Source organism: Macaca thibetana, chromosome 6 (genome assembly GCF_024542745.1).
Source record: "Macaca thibetana thibetana isolate TM-01 chromosome 6, ASM2454274v1, whole genome shotgun sequence".
Classification (NCBI taxonomy): domain Eukaryota; kingdom Metazoa; phylum Chordata; class Mammalia; order Primates; family Cercopithecidae; genus Macaca; species Macaca thibetana.
This window is the reverse complement of record NC_065583.1, coordinates 1,782,144-1,795,662: the sequence shown is the minus strand read 5'-3', so window position 1 is coordinate 1,795,662 and position 13,519 is coordinate 1,782,144. Positions and strand designations below refer to the sequence as shown.

Genomic DNA, 13,519 nt, shown 5'->3' with positions numbered 1-13,519 from the left:
CTGACCTCGTGATCCGCCCGTCTCGGCCTCCCAAAGTGCTGGGATTACAGGCTTGAGCCACCGTGCCTGGCCCATTCTTTAGTAGTTTCTGTAGTTTTTCTAATTCCTTTGAGATCACTTGGAAACATCAGGACACAGTTTTCATCTGCCTGGAGGAATGTTTTTCTGGTGTGCTTTCATTATCTGTAGAAGGTTATCTGGTTCACTCTCTCCCCACAGTATCTTTGTACAGGGTGTGATCAGCATCTTTTCCTGTTCTTTCAGCAGGATGTTCTATGTATGGGCGGTTGTGGGTCAGAGTAGCTTTCTGAACTCTACAGCTGGAGGGGCCTTTCCCTGCAGTGGTCAGTCTGTGTAGCCCTTGCTCCTGTACTTTCTAGGATCGGCCACCTCTTTCTTGTATCTGAAGCTTTTCTCCTTTACCCCAAGTGTTCCTGCTCTGTTCAATCCCAGCCCTTTTTTTGGGGGGGTGAGCTCTTTTCTTTCAGAAGAGAAGTTTTTGTCAAGCGCATGGGCTTCCCTCACATTCCTGATCTTTCCTCAGCCGTATAATATGACAGGCAGCGATAAGGCTGTGGGTAGAAATAAAGCAGGATTTTGTGCTTCCATTAATAAAAAAGCCTCCTCTATAAACTGGAGCCTGAGAAACCTGCCCCAGTCTCACTGGCTCTCTCAGATTCACTTGGTGAGGTTTCCATTTGCTAAGTAGTCTCTCGTGAGGGGTATTCTGGTGACTTCGGGATTCCTTGGCTCTTAGGACTGTCGGAGCCCCTTTTCCTTCCTGCCATTGCCTCAGCACAGCTACTGGCTCTGTGTCTGCACAGAGTCATGTCACAGTTGGTGGTCTGGCACCCATCTATGGTGCATAGTTGGTGCAGAGAGCATAGCATGGAGGTTCCTCGAAATACTAAAAATAGAATTGCTAGCCGGGCGCGGTGGCTCAAGCCTGTAATCCCAGCACTTTGGGAGGCCGAGACGGGTGGATCACGAGGTCAGGAGATCGAGACCATCCTGGCTAACACGGGGAAACCCCATCTCTACTAAAAAATACAAAAAACTAGCCGGGCGAGATGGCGGGCGCCTGTAGTCCCAGCTACTTGGGAGGCTGAGGCAGGAGAATGGCGTAAACCCCGGAGGCGGAGCTTGCAGTGAGCTGAGATCCGGCCACTGCACTCCAGCCCGGGCGACACAGCGAGACTCTGTCTCAAAAAAAAAAAAAAAAAAAAAAAAGAATTGCTATACAATCCAGCAATTCCACTCCAGGGTATGTCCCCAAAAGAAATGAAAGCAAAGATTCGAACAGACATCTGTACACCCATGTTCACAGCAGTGTTACTCATAGTAGCCATGAGGTGGAAGCAGTCCAAGTTTCAATGGATGAACAAAACGTGGCTTATCCATACAATGGCATGTGATTCAGCCTAAAAAAAGAAATCTTAAGCATGCTACAACAGGGATGAACCTGGAGGACATCATGCTAAATGAAATAAGCCAGGCACAAAAGGGAAAATACTATATGCTTCCACTTATGTGCATTACCTAAAATAGTTCAATTCAAAGAGTCAAAAGGTAGAATGGTGCTTGCTAGGGGCTGGGAGAGTGCAGACTGAGGAGTTACTGTTTAATGGGTTCAGAGTTTCAGTTTTGCAAAATTGAAAAAGTTCTGTGGATGGATGGTGGTAACGGCATAACAATGTGAATGTACTTAATGGTAAATGTTGTTATGTGTGTTTTACCACAATAATATCTCCTGAATCTGACCCCTTCTTACCACCTACACTGCTCCTACCTTTGATGCTGGACTCTATCATCTTGTGCCCTGCTACTGTGGCGGCCTCCAGCCGGCCTCCTTGCTTCTGCTCTTGCCACTCTCTAGTGGCGGCCTCCAGACAGCCTCCTTGCTTCTGCTCTTGCCACTCTCTAGTCCAGCACTGCCCAAGAGAGATGATGACAGCCACAAATGTAATTGTAAATTTTCTAGTAGCCACACTAAAAAGTCCTAAAATAAATCGAGATTAATTTTAACAATATATTTGACTTAATCTAATACATCCAAAATATTTGCATTTCAACAGGAATCAATTAAAAAATGATGGAGTGGCCAGGCGTGGTGGTTCACTCCTGTAATCCCAGCACTTCGGGAGGCTGAGGCAGGTGGATCATCAGAGGTCAGGAGTTCGAGACCTATCTGGCCAACATGGCGAAAACCCATCTCTACTAAAAATACAAAATTAGTTGGGCATGGTGGTGGATGCCTGTAATCCCAGCTACTCGGGAGGCTGAGGCAGGAGAATCACTTGAACTTGGGAGGCAAAGGTTGCAGTGAGCCAAAAGTGCCCCACTGCACTCCAGCCTGGGTGACAGAGCAAAACTCTGTCTCTCAAAAAAAAAAAAAAGGGAGATATTTTATGTTTTTCTTTTCATACTAAGTCTCTAAAACCCACGTATAGTGAACACTTACCATACATTTCCGCTGGGACCTGCTGGGTTTCCAGTGCTCCATGGCCACACGTGGCTGCTGTACTACATGGGGCACCTCTAATCCACTGTCAACATGGGCGGCCTCAGTAACCCCATTAACAGGTAAACAGGTCCTGCCCTCCTCTGGTCATGACTCTTCACTGGTTTCTCATCTCACCTAGGGTCAAAGCTGCAGCACTCACAGGGTCTACGGGCTTTCGGTGACTTGGCCTTCTGCCACCTCTCTGGTCTCACTGCCTACACCTGGTCAGTCTCCTAAGTCCTGGTCCCAGGAGCCTGTGCCACGCCCAATCCTGTCTCCCAGCTTGCTGTGCTCTCTGCCTTCAACACTCTGCCCCAGACGCACTATGGCTGGTTCCTCTGCTTCTTTCAAGTTTCTCCTTCAGTGCTGCCTGATCAGAGAGGTCACCCACGAGGAACAGAGAGAAAATGGAGCCCCCTTCTTTCCTCTGGCACTCCTCATCTCCTCATCCTGCTTTATTTCAACCCATAGCCCTTATCACTGCCTGACATATTGTATGTTTATTTGCTTACTGTCTCCCTCACTGGAATATTAGCTCTAAGTGAACATGCACCCTGTCCGATGTGTTCACTGTTCTACTCCTGGGGCCTAGAATAGCAGCTGGCACCTAACAGGAATGCAATAAAATGTGTTTGCATACATGAAGCTGAGTGCCTGGGAGGGGCCATGAGTGGTGCTTACTCAGCTTTCAGGAAGTGTGGGGCCTCATGGAGGCAGAGGAGGCTTGACCACCCTGTTCACTGCCCCGCCACTCAATCCAACTTCACTCTTTCTTGAAATCCCAGATGAAGCCCAACCTCCTCCACACCTTTCTTAGTATCTCCAATCCACACTGATCCCGCCCACCCCTTCCCACCCACTCATCTATGTAGTAATTTATTTAGCATCTATTATTGGGGCGGACAATGTAAAGGCCTGCCTGGGCCAGACCACACACGGTTCTAAAGCACTGAGGACATGTGCACCCACAGCTCCCATGCCTGCTGCCCAATGAGATGGGGCCTGCAGGGCTGGGCACTGATTTTTCCAGAGAAACTGGATCTGTGAATTTATATATGGACTCTTCTAATGGCCAAATGTTTTTGCAAATTCAGACTCAACGACGGCAGCAGCACATCCATCTTGTCACACCAGAAAGCAAGGAATCAAAGACGACCAGTGTTGTGCCCAGGGACCCTCAGGGCCAGCCCAGATGAGCCCCTCTGGCCACATAGAGAATAAGCATAGTGATTCCAGTGGAAAGACACACATCAAGTTGCTTAAATCCATATGTTCATAATTACAATAAAAAGTAAGCCAAAAAACTCACTGGTCACACATGGAAGACACTAGAAAACCAACTCATCATTATTTTGACAACTGGAGAGTAAGACGGAAGAGTAAAAGATGTATTCTGCCTTTCCTCTATGAACCGTGCCTGGGGTCGGCTTCCCTCTTTGGGAGAATTTCAGCTCCCAGAGGAAAGGAGGAATGGAATGAGCGTGCCGCTGGCCGCTGGATCCAAGCATATTCTCAATGACAGACAGTAGCACGGAGATGGAGAGGTGGCCGGTCACCCGACATCTCTTGTTGGAAGTAAACAGCACCTTGAGCCTGCCCACAGGCAAACTTGCCAGAACCAAAATCAGCTGAGCCTGAATGTGATCATGGCTCTCGGTCTCACTGCTCAACCAACTTAAAGGAAACAGGGGACACAGGAGCTTGCTAAACGCCTGCAGTGGATGCAATCAACAAAGTCAGACAATGAGAGACTATACAAGTCGCCGATTCCTTCAACAAAATACTGTGGAAGAATAAACAAGAACTAGGTGGAACAGAAGCCCATAGATTAAAGGGATTTAAGAGACCTATCAATCAACAGTGACATGTGTGACTTTTGTGTGTCTCAGTTCAAATAATCAAACCGTGAAAAGTACACGGGGAAGTGTGAATACAGTATTTGATGATATTAAGGAATTACTGTTAAGTTGGCTGGTACGATCGTGATACTGCAGTTCTACCGGCAAGAACTTCAGACTGAAAGCCTGGCAGGGAAGGCCGTGAGCACAAAGCCGAAGTATACAGGCCTCCACAGTGTGGCTTTGCTCTCAGCGCAGCAGCAATGCAGAAAGGACGGCCAGAGAGGGTTCCTCATGGGCACTGGGCCCAGCAGGAGTGAGGAGTATCAGGGTGTGTGGCTAGGGGAGCAGAGAGGCTGTGATGTTGCTGGGCAGTGTGGGTCTGGGCTAGGGGTCTCCTGCCAGCTCCGACACATCAGCCCCTAGGCGGAGGCCCACAGCAGGCACCATGGGGTCAGGCTCCAGCAGGGAGGCTGATGCATGCCCTGGCTCTTCCTGACCCTGTTGCTCCCAAGGGGCTTCTCACCTCTGTGTTAGTGTCCACAACGCTGGCTTTCCTGCTCCCAACGATACTGCCTGGCTGCTTGGATGGCGTTTTCTGGAGGAAGTCAGAGATCCTCTGAACCAAGAAATCACGGTCTTTCAGGTTGGCAAACAAGAATGTCATTTTGCTTTTGGTGCTGATGGACAGGGGGCTGGGCAGCACGCTGGAGCTGTCGGCTTTTTCGACAATGGTCACCTGAGAAGGTGGAAGAACTCTTTTTGGTGTCTGCATCTCAGGTCCTGCCGCTGGGCATGCTTTGTGAATGACAGACTGTCATGCAGCTGTCCCCTCCTGGGCACAATGCAGTGAGTGGCCCGACTGCCCTCATATTCTGACTCTGCCACCCGCTGCACATAACCCCGACCAAGCTGCCTGTGCCTGTAAGGTCCTGTTTTTCCTGTCGATGGGGGTGAGCACATTGGCCGAGCAGGGCGGTTCTGAGGATGATGACGTAAAGTGTTCAGCCCAGCTGCTGGCCTTCACCGGCTCTCAGAAGGCTGTCCTAAAGCAGGGCAAGCGGTCCCTTGCTTGCAGGACTGTCCCCTGCACTTGTTCCCAGGGAACACTTTTTGATAGCAGGGGTCCTGGAGCTTGGCTCTGAACCCTTCTGAGGTGTGGAGGGCACAGGACAGACTTTCAGCGGGCACCTCTGCAGAGCCCAAGGCCTGGCAGGGAGACGGACAAGGGATGCACCAGCTGAGCACAGTCAGCAGGGGTGAGTGCTGGGAAGGGGGAAGGCTGGGTGGCCCCAGGGGAGGCGGCCACTGAGCTAAGACCTGGTCCAGCCAGGTGAGTGCTGGGGAAGAGATGGGCAGGGGCACAGCAGTCACCCTGCAGAGCGGGGTGGGACTGCCTGAGGGAGGAAGAGAAGGCCAGAGAAGCCAGGACAGCATGACTGGGGACGCAGTGGGGAGTGTGTGTGCACTTTTTATGTCTGTGTGTGAGCATATACATGGGGTGTGCCGGGGCAGAGGCACACAGAAGGCCTCACAGGTCACAGGAGGCAGGTGGGAGAAGACACTAGAGGACTCTAAGCAGGTTGCCAACGTGCTCTGACTGACATTTCAAATTTTGCTGGTTGCTGTGGGAGGATGTGTTGTAAAGGGGCTAAGTGTGTTGGGCCAGGTGTGGTAGCTCTTGCCTGTAATTCCAACACTTTGGAAGGCTGAGGAGGAAGGATTACTTGAATCCAAAAGTTTGAGACCAGCCTGGGCAACAAGACGAACCCCTGTCTCTGTTAAAAAAAAAAAAAAAAACAGCTAGGTGTGGTGGCACACATCTGTTGTCCCAGCTACTTGGGAGGTTGAGGTGGGAGAATCACTTAAGCCCGGGAGATCGAGGCTGCAGTAAGCCATGATCACACCACTGCATTCCTGCCTAGGCAAGAGTGAGACCCTGTCTCCAAAAAAAACAAAAACAAAAAAACAAAGCAGAGGTGGGGGTTAAGTGTGGTTAGGGAGTGGCTAGAGCAGATGACAGTGTCTTAGGTGGCAGCCATGGAGAGAAAGGGCTGAGCTCTGAGGGGTGAGCTGGCAAGACATGCTGTAGGTAGGACAGAGGGAGAAGGGAGAGGTTGGAATCTAGGCTGATACGTGGTTTCTACCTGGACAAAGGGTGGAAGAGGGGTCACTTCCCAAGGGAAGTACGGAAGGGCGTGGTTGGGAGTGAAATTCAAGAGCCCACTACACCCACAGCAGAGTGTGCTGCGTGTGCAGGAGCCTGCAGGTGGGAACGTGGAGGAGCGGGTGTGTTGAGGGGTCGGCATTGGCCGCCTCCACCCTGACCAGCTGCAGGGTTCATCACCAGAGCAAACTCAGCCCTCCAGTGTGGGCCAGTCCTGCTCCCCGAGCCCTCCGGTATGGGCCGGTCCTGCTCCCCGAGCCCTCCGGTGTGGGCCGGTCCTGCTCCCCGAGCCCTCCGGTGTGGGCCGGTCCTGCTCCCCGAGCCCTCCGGTGTGGGCCGGTCCTGCTCCCCGAGCCCTCCGGTGTGGGCCGGTCCTGCTCCCCGAGCCCTCCGGTGTGGGCCGGTCCTGCTCCCCGAGCCCTCCGGTGTGGGCCGGTCCTGCTCCCCGAGCCCTCCGGTGTGGGCCGGTCCTGTTCCCCGAGCTCCACCAGGGTTCTACCATCTGAGATGTCAAGGGCCCGGCAAGAGAAATTCAAATGGAGCTTCAGGTGTCAGGAAGACCCCTAGGCCCAGGGGCCAGGTCAGTACAGTGCCCGGGACAGATCCACAGGGCCCTAGTGCTAATAGAATGTGGGGTCTGGGTAACACCTGAGCCTCTCAACCTGGAGCTTTTGGAGCTGTGGCTCTTCTGAGTTCCTTCCCTCTGACTTCTCTTGGGGAAACTGAGGCAACAACTCTCCCACACCTATTCTCAGCTACAGCTACACCTTGAGGGATTTGTGCAAATGGCAGGAAAGTCTTTAAGAATCTCAGCTGGGCGCGGTGGCTCATGTCTGTAATCCCAGCACTTTGGGAGGCCGAGGTGGGCGGATCACAAGGTCAGGAGATCAAGACCATCCTGGCTAACACAGTGAAACCCCGTCTCTACTAAAAATCCAAAAAATTAGCCGGGCATGGTGGCAGATGCCTGTAGTCCCAGCTACTCGGGAGGCTGAGGTAGGAGAATGGCATGAACAGTGAGCAGAGATCACACCACTGCACTCCAGCCTGGGCAACAGAGCGAGACTCCATCTCAAAAATAAATACATACATAAATAAAAATAAAAGAATCTCACTTGCTTCTTCTTATAATTCAACAGTCAGTGCCCTGCTTGGCCACAAGGAAAAGGAGTCCTTGGGACCTGTCCTGACTCAGTCTCATGTCTTCTATTTGGGCAAGGTGCCCTATCCTTGCTCCACACCCTTCACTGTAGTGTAGGACAGATGGCCTTATTCCCACCAGGGTCACTGTGGAGGCCCAAGAAATCCAAGAAGGAGCAAGTGAGAGCCAATGCCGCCCCACAGGGGAGAGCCGACCTCTGATGGCCTGCTGGAGCCTGAGCCACAGCCAAGGTGGTGTGTCCAGAGAGGACTGGTGAGGTGGCCTCTGAGAATGACATGTGGGACCGGTGCAGGAACAGGGTCCTTTAAGCCCAGCCACAGAGCAGTGCTTTGCCAAAATTCAACTGCAGGGCCCAGAAGGCAAGCCTGACGGAAACTCATGCAAGTACCCGGGAGGGCAAGCAGTGTGCCCCCACCATGTCACCTGCCTCCCCCACAGGGCAGGTGCTTGTGGAGGGGCTCACTCAGCCTACATCCTCCACCTGTCCCATCACTGAGTGACATGTGGCTGTCTGGGCTAGGGCCTCCTCCCAGATGCCCCCCAGTAAGCCAGGGCAGAGCAGGACAGGCTGGTCCCTGAGCTGACTGACCCCTCAGGGATAGAAAGGCCCTGGCCTCTCAATTAGGGGATGCTGACCTCCCTCAGGGGTATGATGAGGTGGCACGCGTCCTCCTCCTTGCTGGCGAAGCAGATGTAGTTGTTGGAGATGAACATCTGGCCAGGGATGTGCAGCTTGTTGAAAGGTGTCCACAGGGTGCAGCTCGTGTGGCCGTCCAGCCGCTCATCCCTGGGCAGCCGGAACGTGGCTCGGTAGCACTCATTCTTGGCTCGGGCGTCCAGGTCTCTGGGGAAACAAGGTGGGAGGACAGGAGGAAAGGGGACAAAGTCAGGACCAGCACACTCTCAAGGAAGCCTGGGGCCTCCCCAGGCCTGTTTCCACATCAGATTCAGGATCCCTGGGGCTCTCCCTGGAGGAAGTCCCGCTCAGGGACCTGAGAGTTCAATAGAAGATGCACGCTGAGTCACCAGGCAGAAGGTGGGACAGTCACACAACCAGCGGAGAAGTGGCCAGCAAGCAATGTATCCTGAGACTGCTTTGAAAAGGACACCTAGACGCTGGCCTGGGCAATGTGCAACCCATCCCTCGGTACTGAAGGGCAGGCAGAGCCCAGAGCGTCTGCACTGGTCCCACTCGGACGGACGGCTCCGGGCAGCTCTTCCACCCTGGGCAGGCCTAACCCCAGGTTTCACCTTGAAGCCTAGGTGAGGAGTTCCGCACAGGGAAGTGTGGAGCTAAAACTAAAGCGGCTGCTAACAGACGCGCACACCTGTGTATCTCATGGCTGTGACAGTGGCCTGGCCCAGGGCCCCACCCCTTCGGTGGCTCTGTTCACATAAACCCTCCCAGCCCCAAAGGGAGCCTCCTGCCTGGCCTGGGCTGCCGTGGCCTAAGCAGGGCCTGGCTGCACCCTCGCCGGCAGTGCCAGCATGGCCATGCTCCACCTCTACTGTTCTTTCCAAAAGGTCCCACGGCCAACCAGCACCCACACCCTAAGGGCAACATGCTGGCACAATCTTCTGCTTCTGGGGGTGGACCACAGAGTTTGGGCCTAGACCATAGTCTGTGGGTGCAATGCAGGAAATGGCCTGGCTGGAATGAGGTTGCTGAACACATGGGTGTGAATCTGGCTGTGCTCAGGTTGGCTGTGGGACCCAGGGAACCTCAGAGATCTTGGCCAGCCTCTTGAGTTTCCCATAAGCTACAACCTAGAAGCTCAAACATAAGCAGCCCGGGAGGGCCGGCTGCTATGATGCGTTCCTATCCATCAGTCCTCTGGACAGGGCAGCAGGGACTCAGACCCACACATGGCCCAGCTCCTTGGCTGGCTTCAGACCCAGAGGTCTGCTTCCACATCAAACTCAGGACCCCTGGGGTCCCATGGCTGGGAGGGTCCTCTGACCAGAGTCTCAGGATATAGAGGAGAGCTATCAATCACGGTGGGACGGAGGCCGTGCACTTGAGCCCAGATTCACCAAAGCCTTTCTGGGGGCGTCAGAGCACCCCGGCTGAGGTGGCTAGATCCTGGCTCCACTGCTCACTGAGGACTTCAGGCAACTTACTTGACCTCTCCGTGCCTCCGCTTCCTTGTCTGATACCTAGGGATGGTAAGAGACCCTTCCCATCGTAGGGCCAAGAGGAGTAAAGTGTGAAAAGCCTCCTCCCCATTAGTGGTCAGGACATCACTGCTATCTCCTGCTGCCTCTCCACACGGTACTGCAATGATCTGTTTACCTGGCTTCCCTCCCAAGTGGGGAGCCCATGAGGGGTAAATGTGGACACCCTCTCCAGGTCTACACACTTGGACCAGGCAGGTCCCAGCCAAGGTCAGTAAACCTGGCTCACATGAGCCCACCCCAGCCCTGGAGGGTAACGCACCGCTTCAGGGCTGAGATGTTCCTGTGTGGCCGGACAGGCCTGGGCAGGACCTTGTCCTCCAGGAAGCCCTCACTGTCCAGCAGCTGCCGCATGGCCAGGTTGGCCAACTGCTCCATGAGCTTGAAGGTCTCGCCGATGTTGAGGAACATGGAGAAGAAGAGCTCCTGGTCGCGAGTGTCCACACGGATGCTCTCGGGGAAGAGCAGGGTGGCGTTCTTCTCCAGACGCGTTATGTCCACCCACTGCACCACGAGGCTCACTGTGCCCACAGGGACAGACACACCGCGGGTCAGGGCCTGGCAGGGTGAGGCTCCTGATGCCCATCTGTACCCCAGACCCACCCTAGGGAACTGCTCTCTGAGGGCAGCACTTCCTGCATGCCCAGGCCTGGCTGGGCTGGGTCATGCCCTCCATGTGGAGGGACCAGGCCACTGAGGTGTCCACTGCCTTTCAGACCAACCACACACGGTGTCTGCCCCACCAGTGGCTGAAGGGGAAAGGAACGCATGTGCGGAGGTGAACCACCAAGACCCACCCCGCAGCTCCCCTAAGTGGGAGCGCAGTGATGTGTGAACAGTCACAGCACAGCATGGCCAACACAGAGCAGGACCCAGCCCCTGCTGACGGGAGGTGACTGGCCACCTGGCTGTGACAGGTAAGTGGCAAGGGCAGGAGGGGACACAGGGAGGCTGTGGGCTGAGGGAGACGAGGAGGGAGGAGGGCGTGGTGGGCTTGGGGATGGCTGAGACCTTGGGGGCTCTTTCTGGAGCTGCTGGGGAACCAGGCTCGCATCCTGTGGCCGGGGTGTCTGCAGAGACGGACCTGCAGCAGATGAGGGCTGTGGCACACACCCAAGGCACTGCATGGCATGGAATCCCCGGAATTCGGGGCAGACGTGTGCCCGAATGCGCCAGCTCAGCAGAAGAGGGCAGGGCAGGCATGTGGAGTCGCCATGTGGAGAACCCTACTAGCGAGGGGTGGGCACGGTAAAAGCCGGCTGGGAGCAGGTGGACGCCTGGCCAAGGCTGGACAGTCCCACCCTGGGCTGCGAAGGTGGCATTTGGGCTTCAGGGAGATCCCTCTGGTGGCCATGTGCGGATGGAGAATCTGGAGGCTGAGGGCAGGGAGGGGCTGAGGGTGTGGGGGCTGGGGCACACTGAGGGGCTGGCTCACCTTCCTTCCCCAGCAGGAAGGAGTAGAAGCACAGGTGGTTGACGGTCAGGTAGAGCCAGCCCTGCCGGGGCACGCGGCCCTTCCAGTAGCTGCAGGAGTAGTAATTCACCAGCTTCTCGCCCTCAGGCATCCCAAACTGCTTCCGCATCTTCAGCTCGGCCTCCTTGAACTTCCCGGGGTCCTCGTCTCCCTGGGGCTGCAAGTTCTTGTTCTCTTCTGCGATGATGCCCTGGAGGAAGACAAGAGGACTAGGGCTTGCCCTGCACAGTCCTGGACAGGTCACAGCGTGGAGCAGAGAGGCCCAGGGAACCCAGGACTCATGGACCTTGGTCTAAGGGCTACAGGCACAGGTGGGAGCAGTCAGCGGCTCTTGCTGGGTTGCAGTCAAGGTACATGGATGACAGATGCTGCCTGTGTGACTCTCCAGATAAAGCTCCTGCAACTCCCTGAACTACTGTCATCACCAGCTGTGAGCAGAGACTTAAAAAAAAAATTAAGACAGGGTCTCACTGTCACCCAAGCTGGAGTGCAGCCTCAACCCAACAGCTGAAGCCATCCTCCTGCCTCAATTCTAAATATTTTCTAATTTCCATTTCTTCCTTGGCCTATGAGTCATTTAGAGTTTTTTCTGCTGATGCGTTTTTTGGGCCTGGCATATAGGAGGCAGTGAATAATGCCACAACTACTATTATTATCACCGCCCAATTGCTCACCAGAGAGTAAAGGTTTGCTTCTACTCTCTCCACCTGTTTTCCTGGAGACAGAGGCAACGAGGTCTCAACTTGAACCCCTAAGTGCACCGAAAAGAGCTGAGAAACTTGGTAATGTCTGTCCAGGCATGGGAAGTTCTGGTATCAGGAATTCACAAGGGCCTGCCCAAAGCAACTTTGTACCACACGACTTTGACCTAGTAAGAGCCTTCCCATGACTCTAGCTTAAGGAAATAACCTAACAGAAAGAACAAGACATATACATTCAGGCCAGGTGCAGTGACTGACACCTGTAACCCCAGAACTTTGGCAGGCCAAGGTGGGTGGATCACTTGAGGTCAGGAGTTTGAGACCAGCCTGGCCAACATGGCAAAATCCCATCTCTACTCCTTTTTTTCTTTTGAGACGGAGTCTCACTCTGTCGCCCAGGCTGGAGGGCAATGGCACGATCTCGGCTCACTGCAAGCTCTGCCTCCCGGGTTCACACCATTCTCCTGCCTCAGCCTCCTGAGTAGCTGGAACTACAGGCACCCGCCACCACGCCTGGCTAGTTTTTTTGGTATTTTTAGTAGAGACAGGGTTTCACTGTGTTAGCCAGGATGGTCTCGATCTCCTGACCTCGTGATCCACCCGCCTCAGCCTCCCAAAGTGCTGGGATTACAGGCATGAGCCACCGCGCCCGGCCTTTTTTTTTTCTTTCTGACAAGGAGTCTCGCTCTGTCGCCCAGGCTGGAGTGTAGTGGTGCGATCTCAGCTCACTGAAACCTGTATCTCCTGGGTTCAAGCAATTCTCCTGTCTCAGCCTCTTGAGTAGCTGGGATTACAGGCGCACGCCACCATGCCTGGCTAATTTTTGTATTTTTAGTAGAGATGGGGTTTTGCCACGTTGGCCAGGTTGCTCTCGAACTCCTGACCTCAGCTGATCTGCCTGCCTTGGCATCCCAAAGCGCTAGGATTACAGGTGTGAGCCACTGTACCCGACCACCCGCCCCGTCTCTACTAAAAATACATAAATTAGCTGAGCATAGTGGTGCGTGCCTGTAATCCCAGCTACTTGGGAGGCTGAGGCAGGAGATTCGTTTGAACCTAGGGGGTAGAGGTTGCAGTGCGCTGAGATTGTGCCACTGTACTCCTTCCTAGGTAACAGAGTGAGACTCTGGCTCAAAAAAAAAAAAAAAAAAAAAAAAGACACATACATTCAGATAAATGCTCATTATCCTGTTAATTATCCCCAAAGAGGAAACAACCTAGAGATCACCATGAATTTTTACACACTGCTACAATTTTCATAACCATTGTTTTGATGGCAGCAAAATATTGCACTAAGTATAGCATACATGACTTAACAAGTCCCCTGAACATGCAGCACTTAGCACAGCGTATGTACACACTTTGTGTATGCTCAGTCAATGCCACAGCACCTATTATTATTCTCATGTTGCAGAAGAGAGAACAGCTGCTTTCCTCCCTTATCATGGGACCGGGAGGCACTGTTTCCAGTTTTTCTGCTAATACACACAGTCTGGTGG

At 53.7% G+C, this 13,519-nt stretch overlaps 1 protein-coding gene across 1 annotated transcript in view; it reads right to left on the bottom strand.

Moving 5' to 3' along the window:
* Window positions 1–13,519, bottom strand: part of TBC1D9B (TBC1 domain family member 9B) — a 322,522-nt gene that overhangs the window by 23,131 nt on the left and 285,872 nt on the right. The window contains exons 5-8 of the mRNA XM_050794173.1: window positions 11,281–11,509; window positions 10,108–10,366; window positions 8,307–8,514; window positions 4,868–5,080 (exon numbers count right to left, since the gene is read on the bottom strand). Coding sequence (XP_050650130.1) covers window positions 4,868–5,080; window positions 8,307–8,514; window positions 10,108–10,366; window positions 11,281–11,509 — 909 coding nt within the window. The remainder of the gene's footprint in view (window positions 1–4,867; window positions 5,081–8,306; window positions 8,515–10,107; window positions 10,367–11,280; window positions 11,510–13,519) is intronic.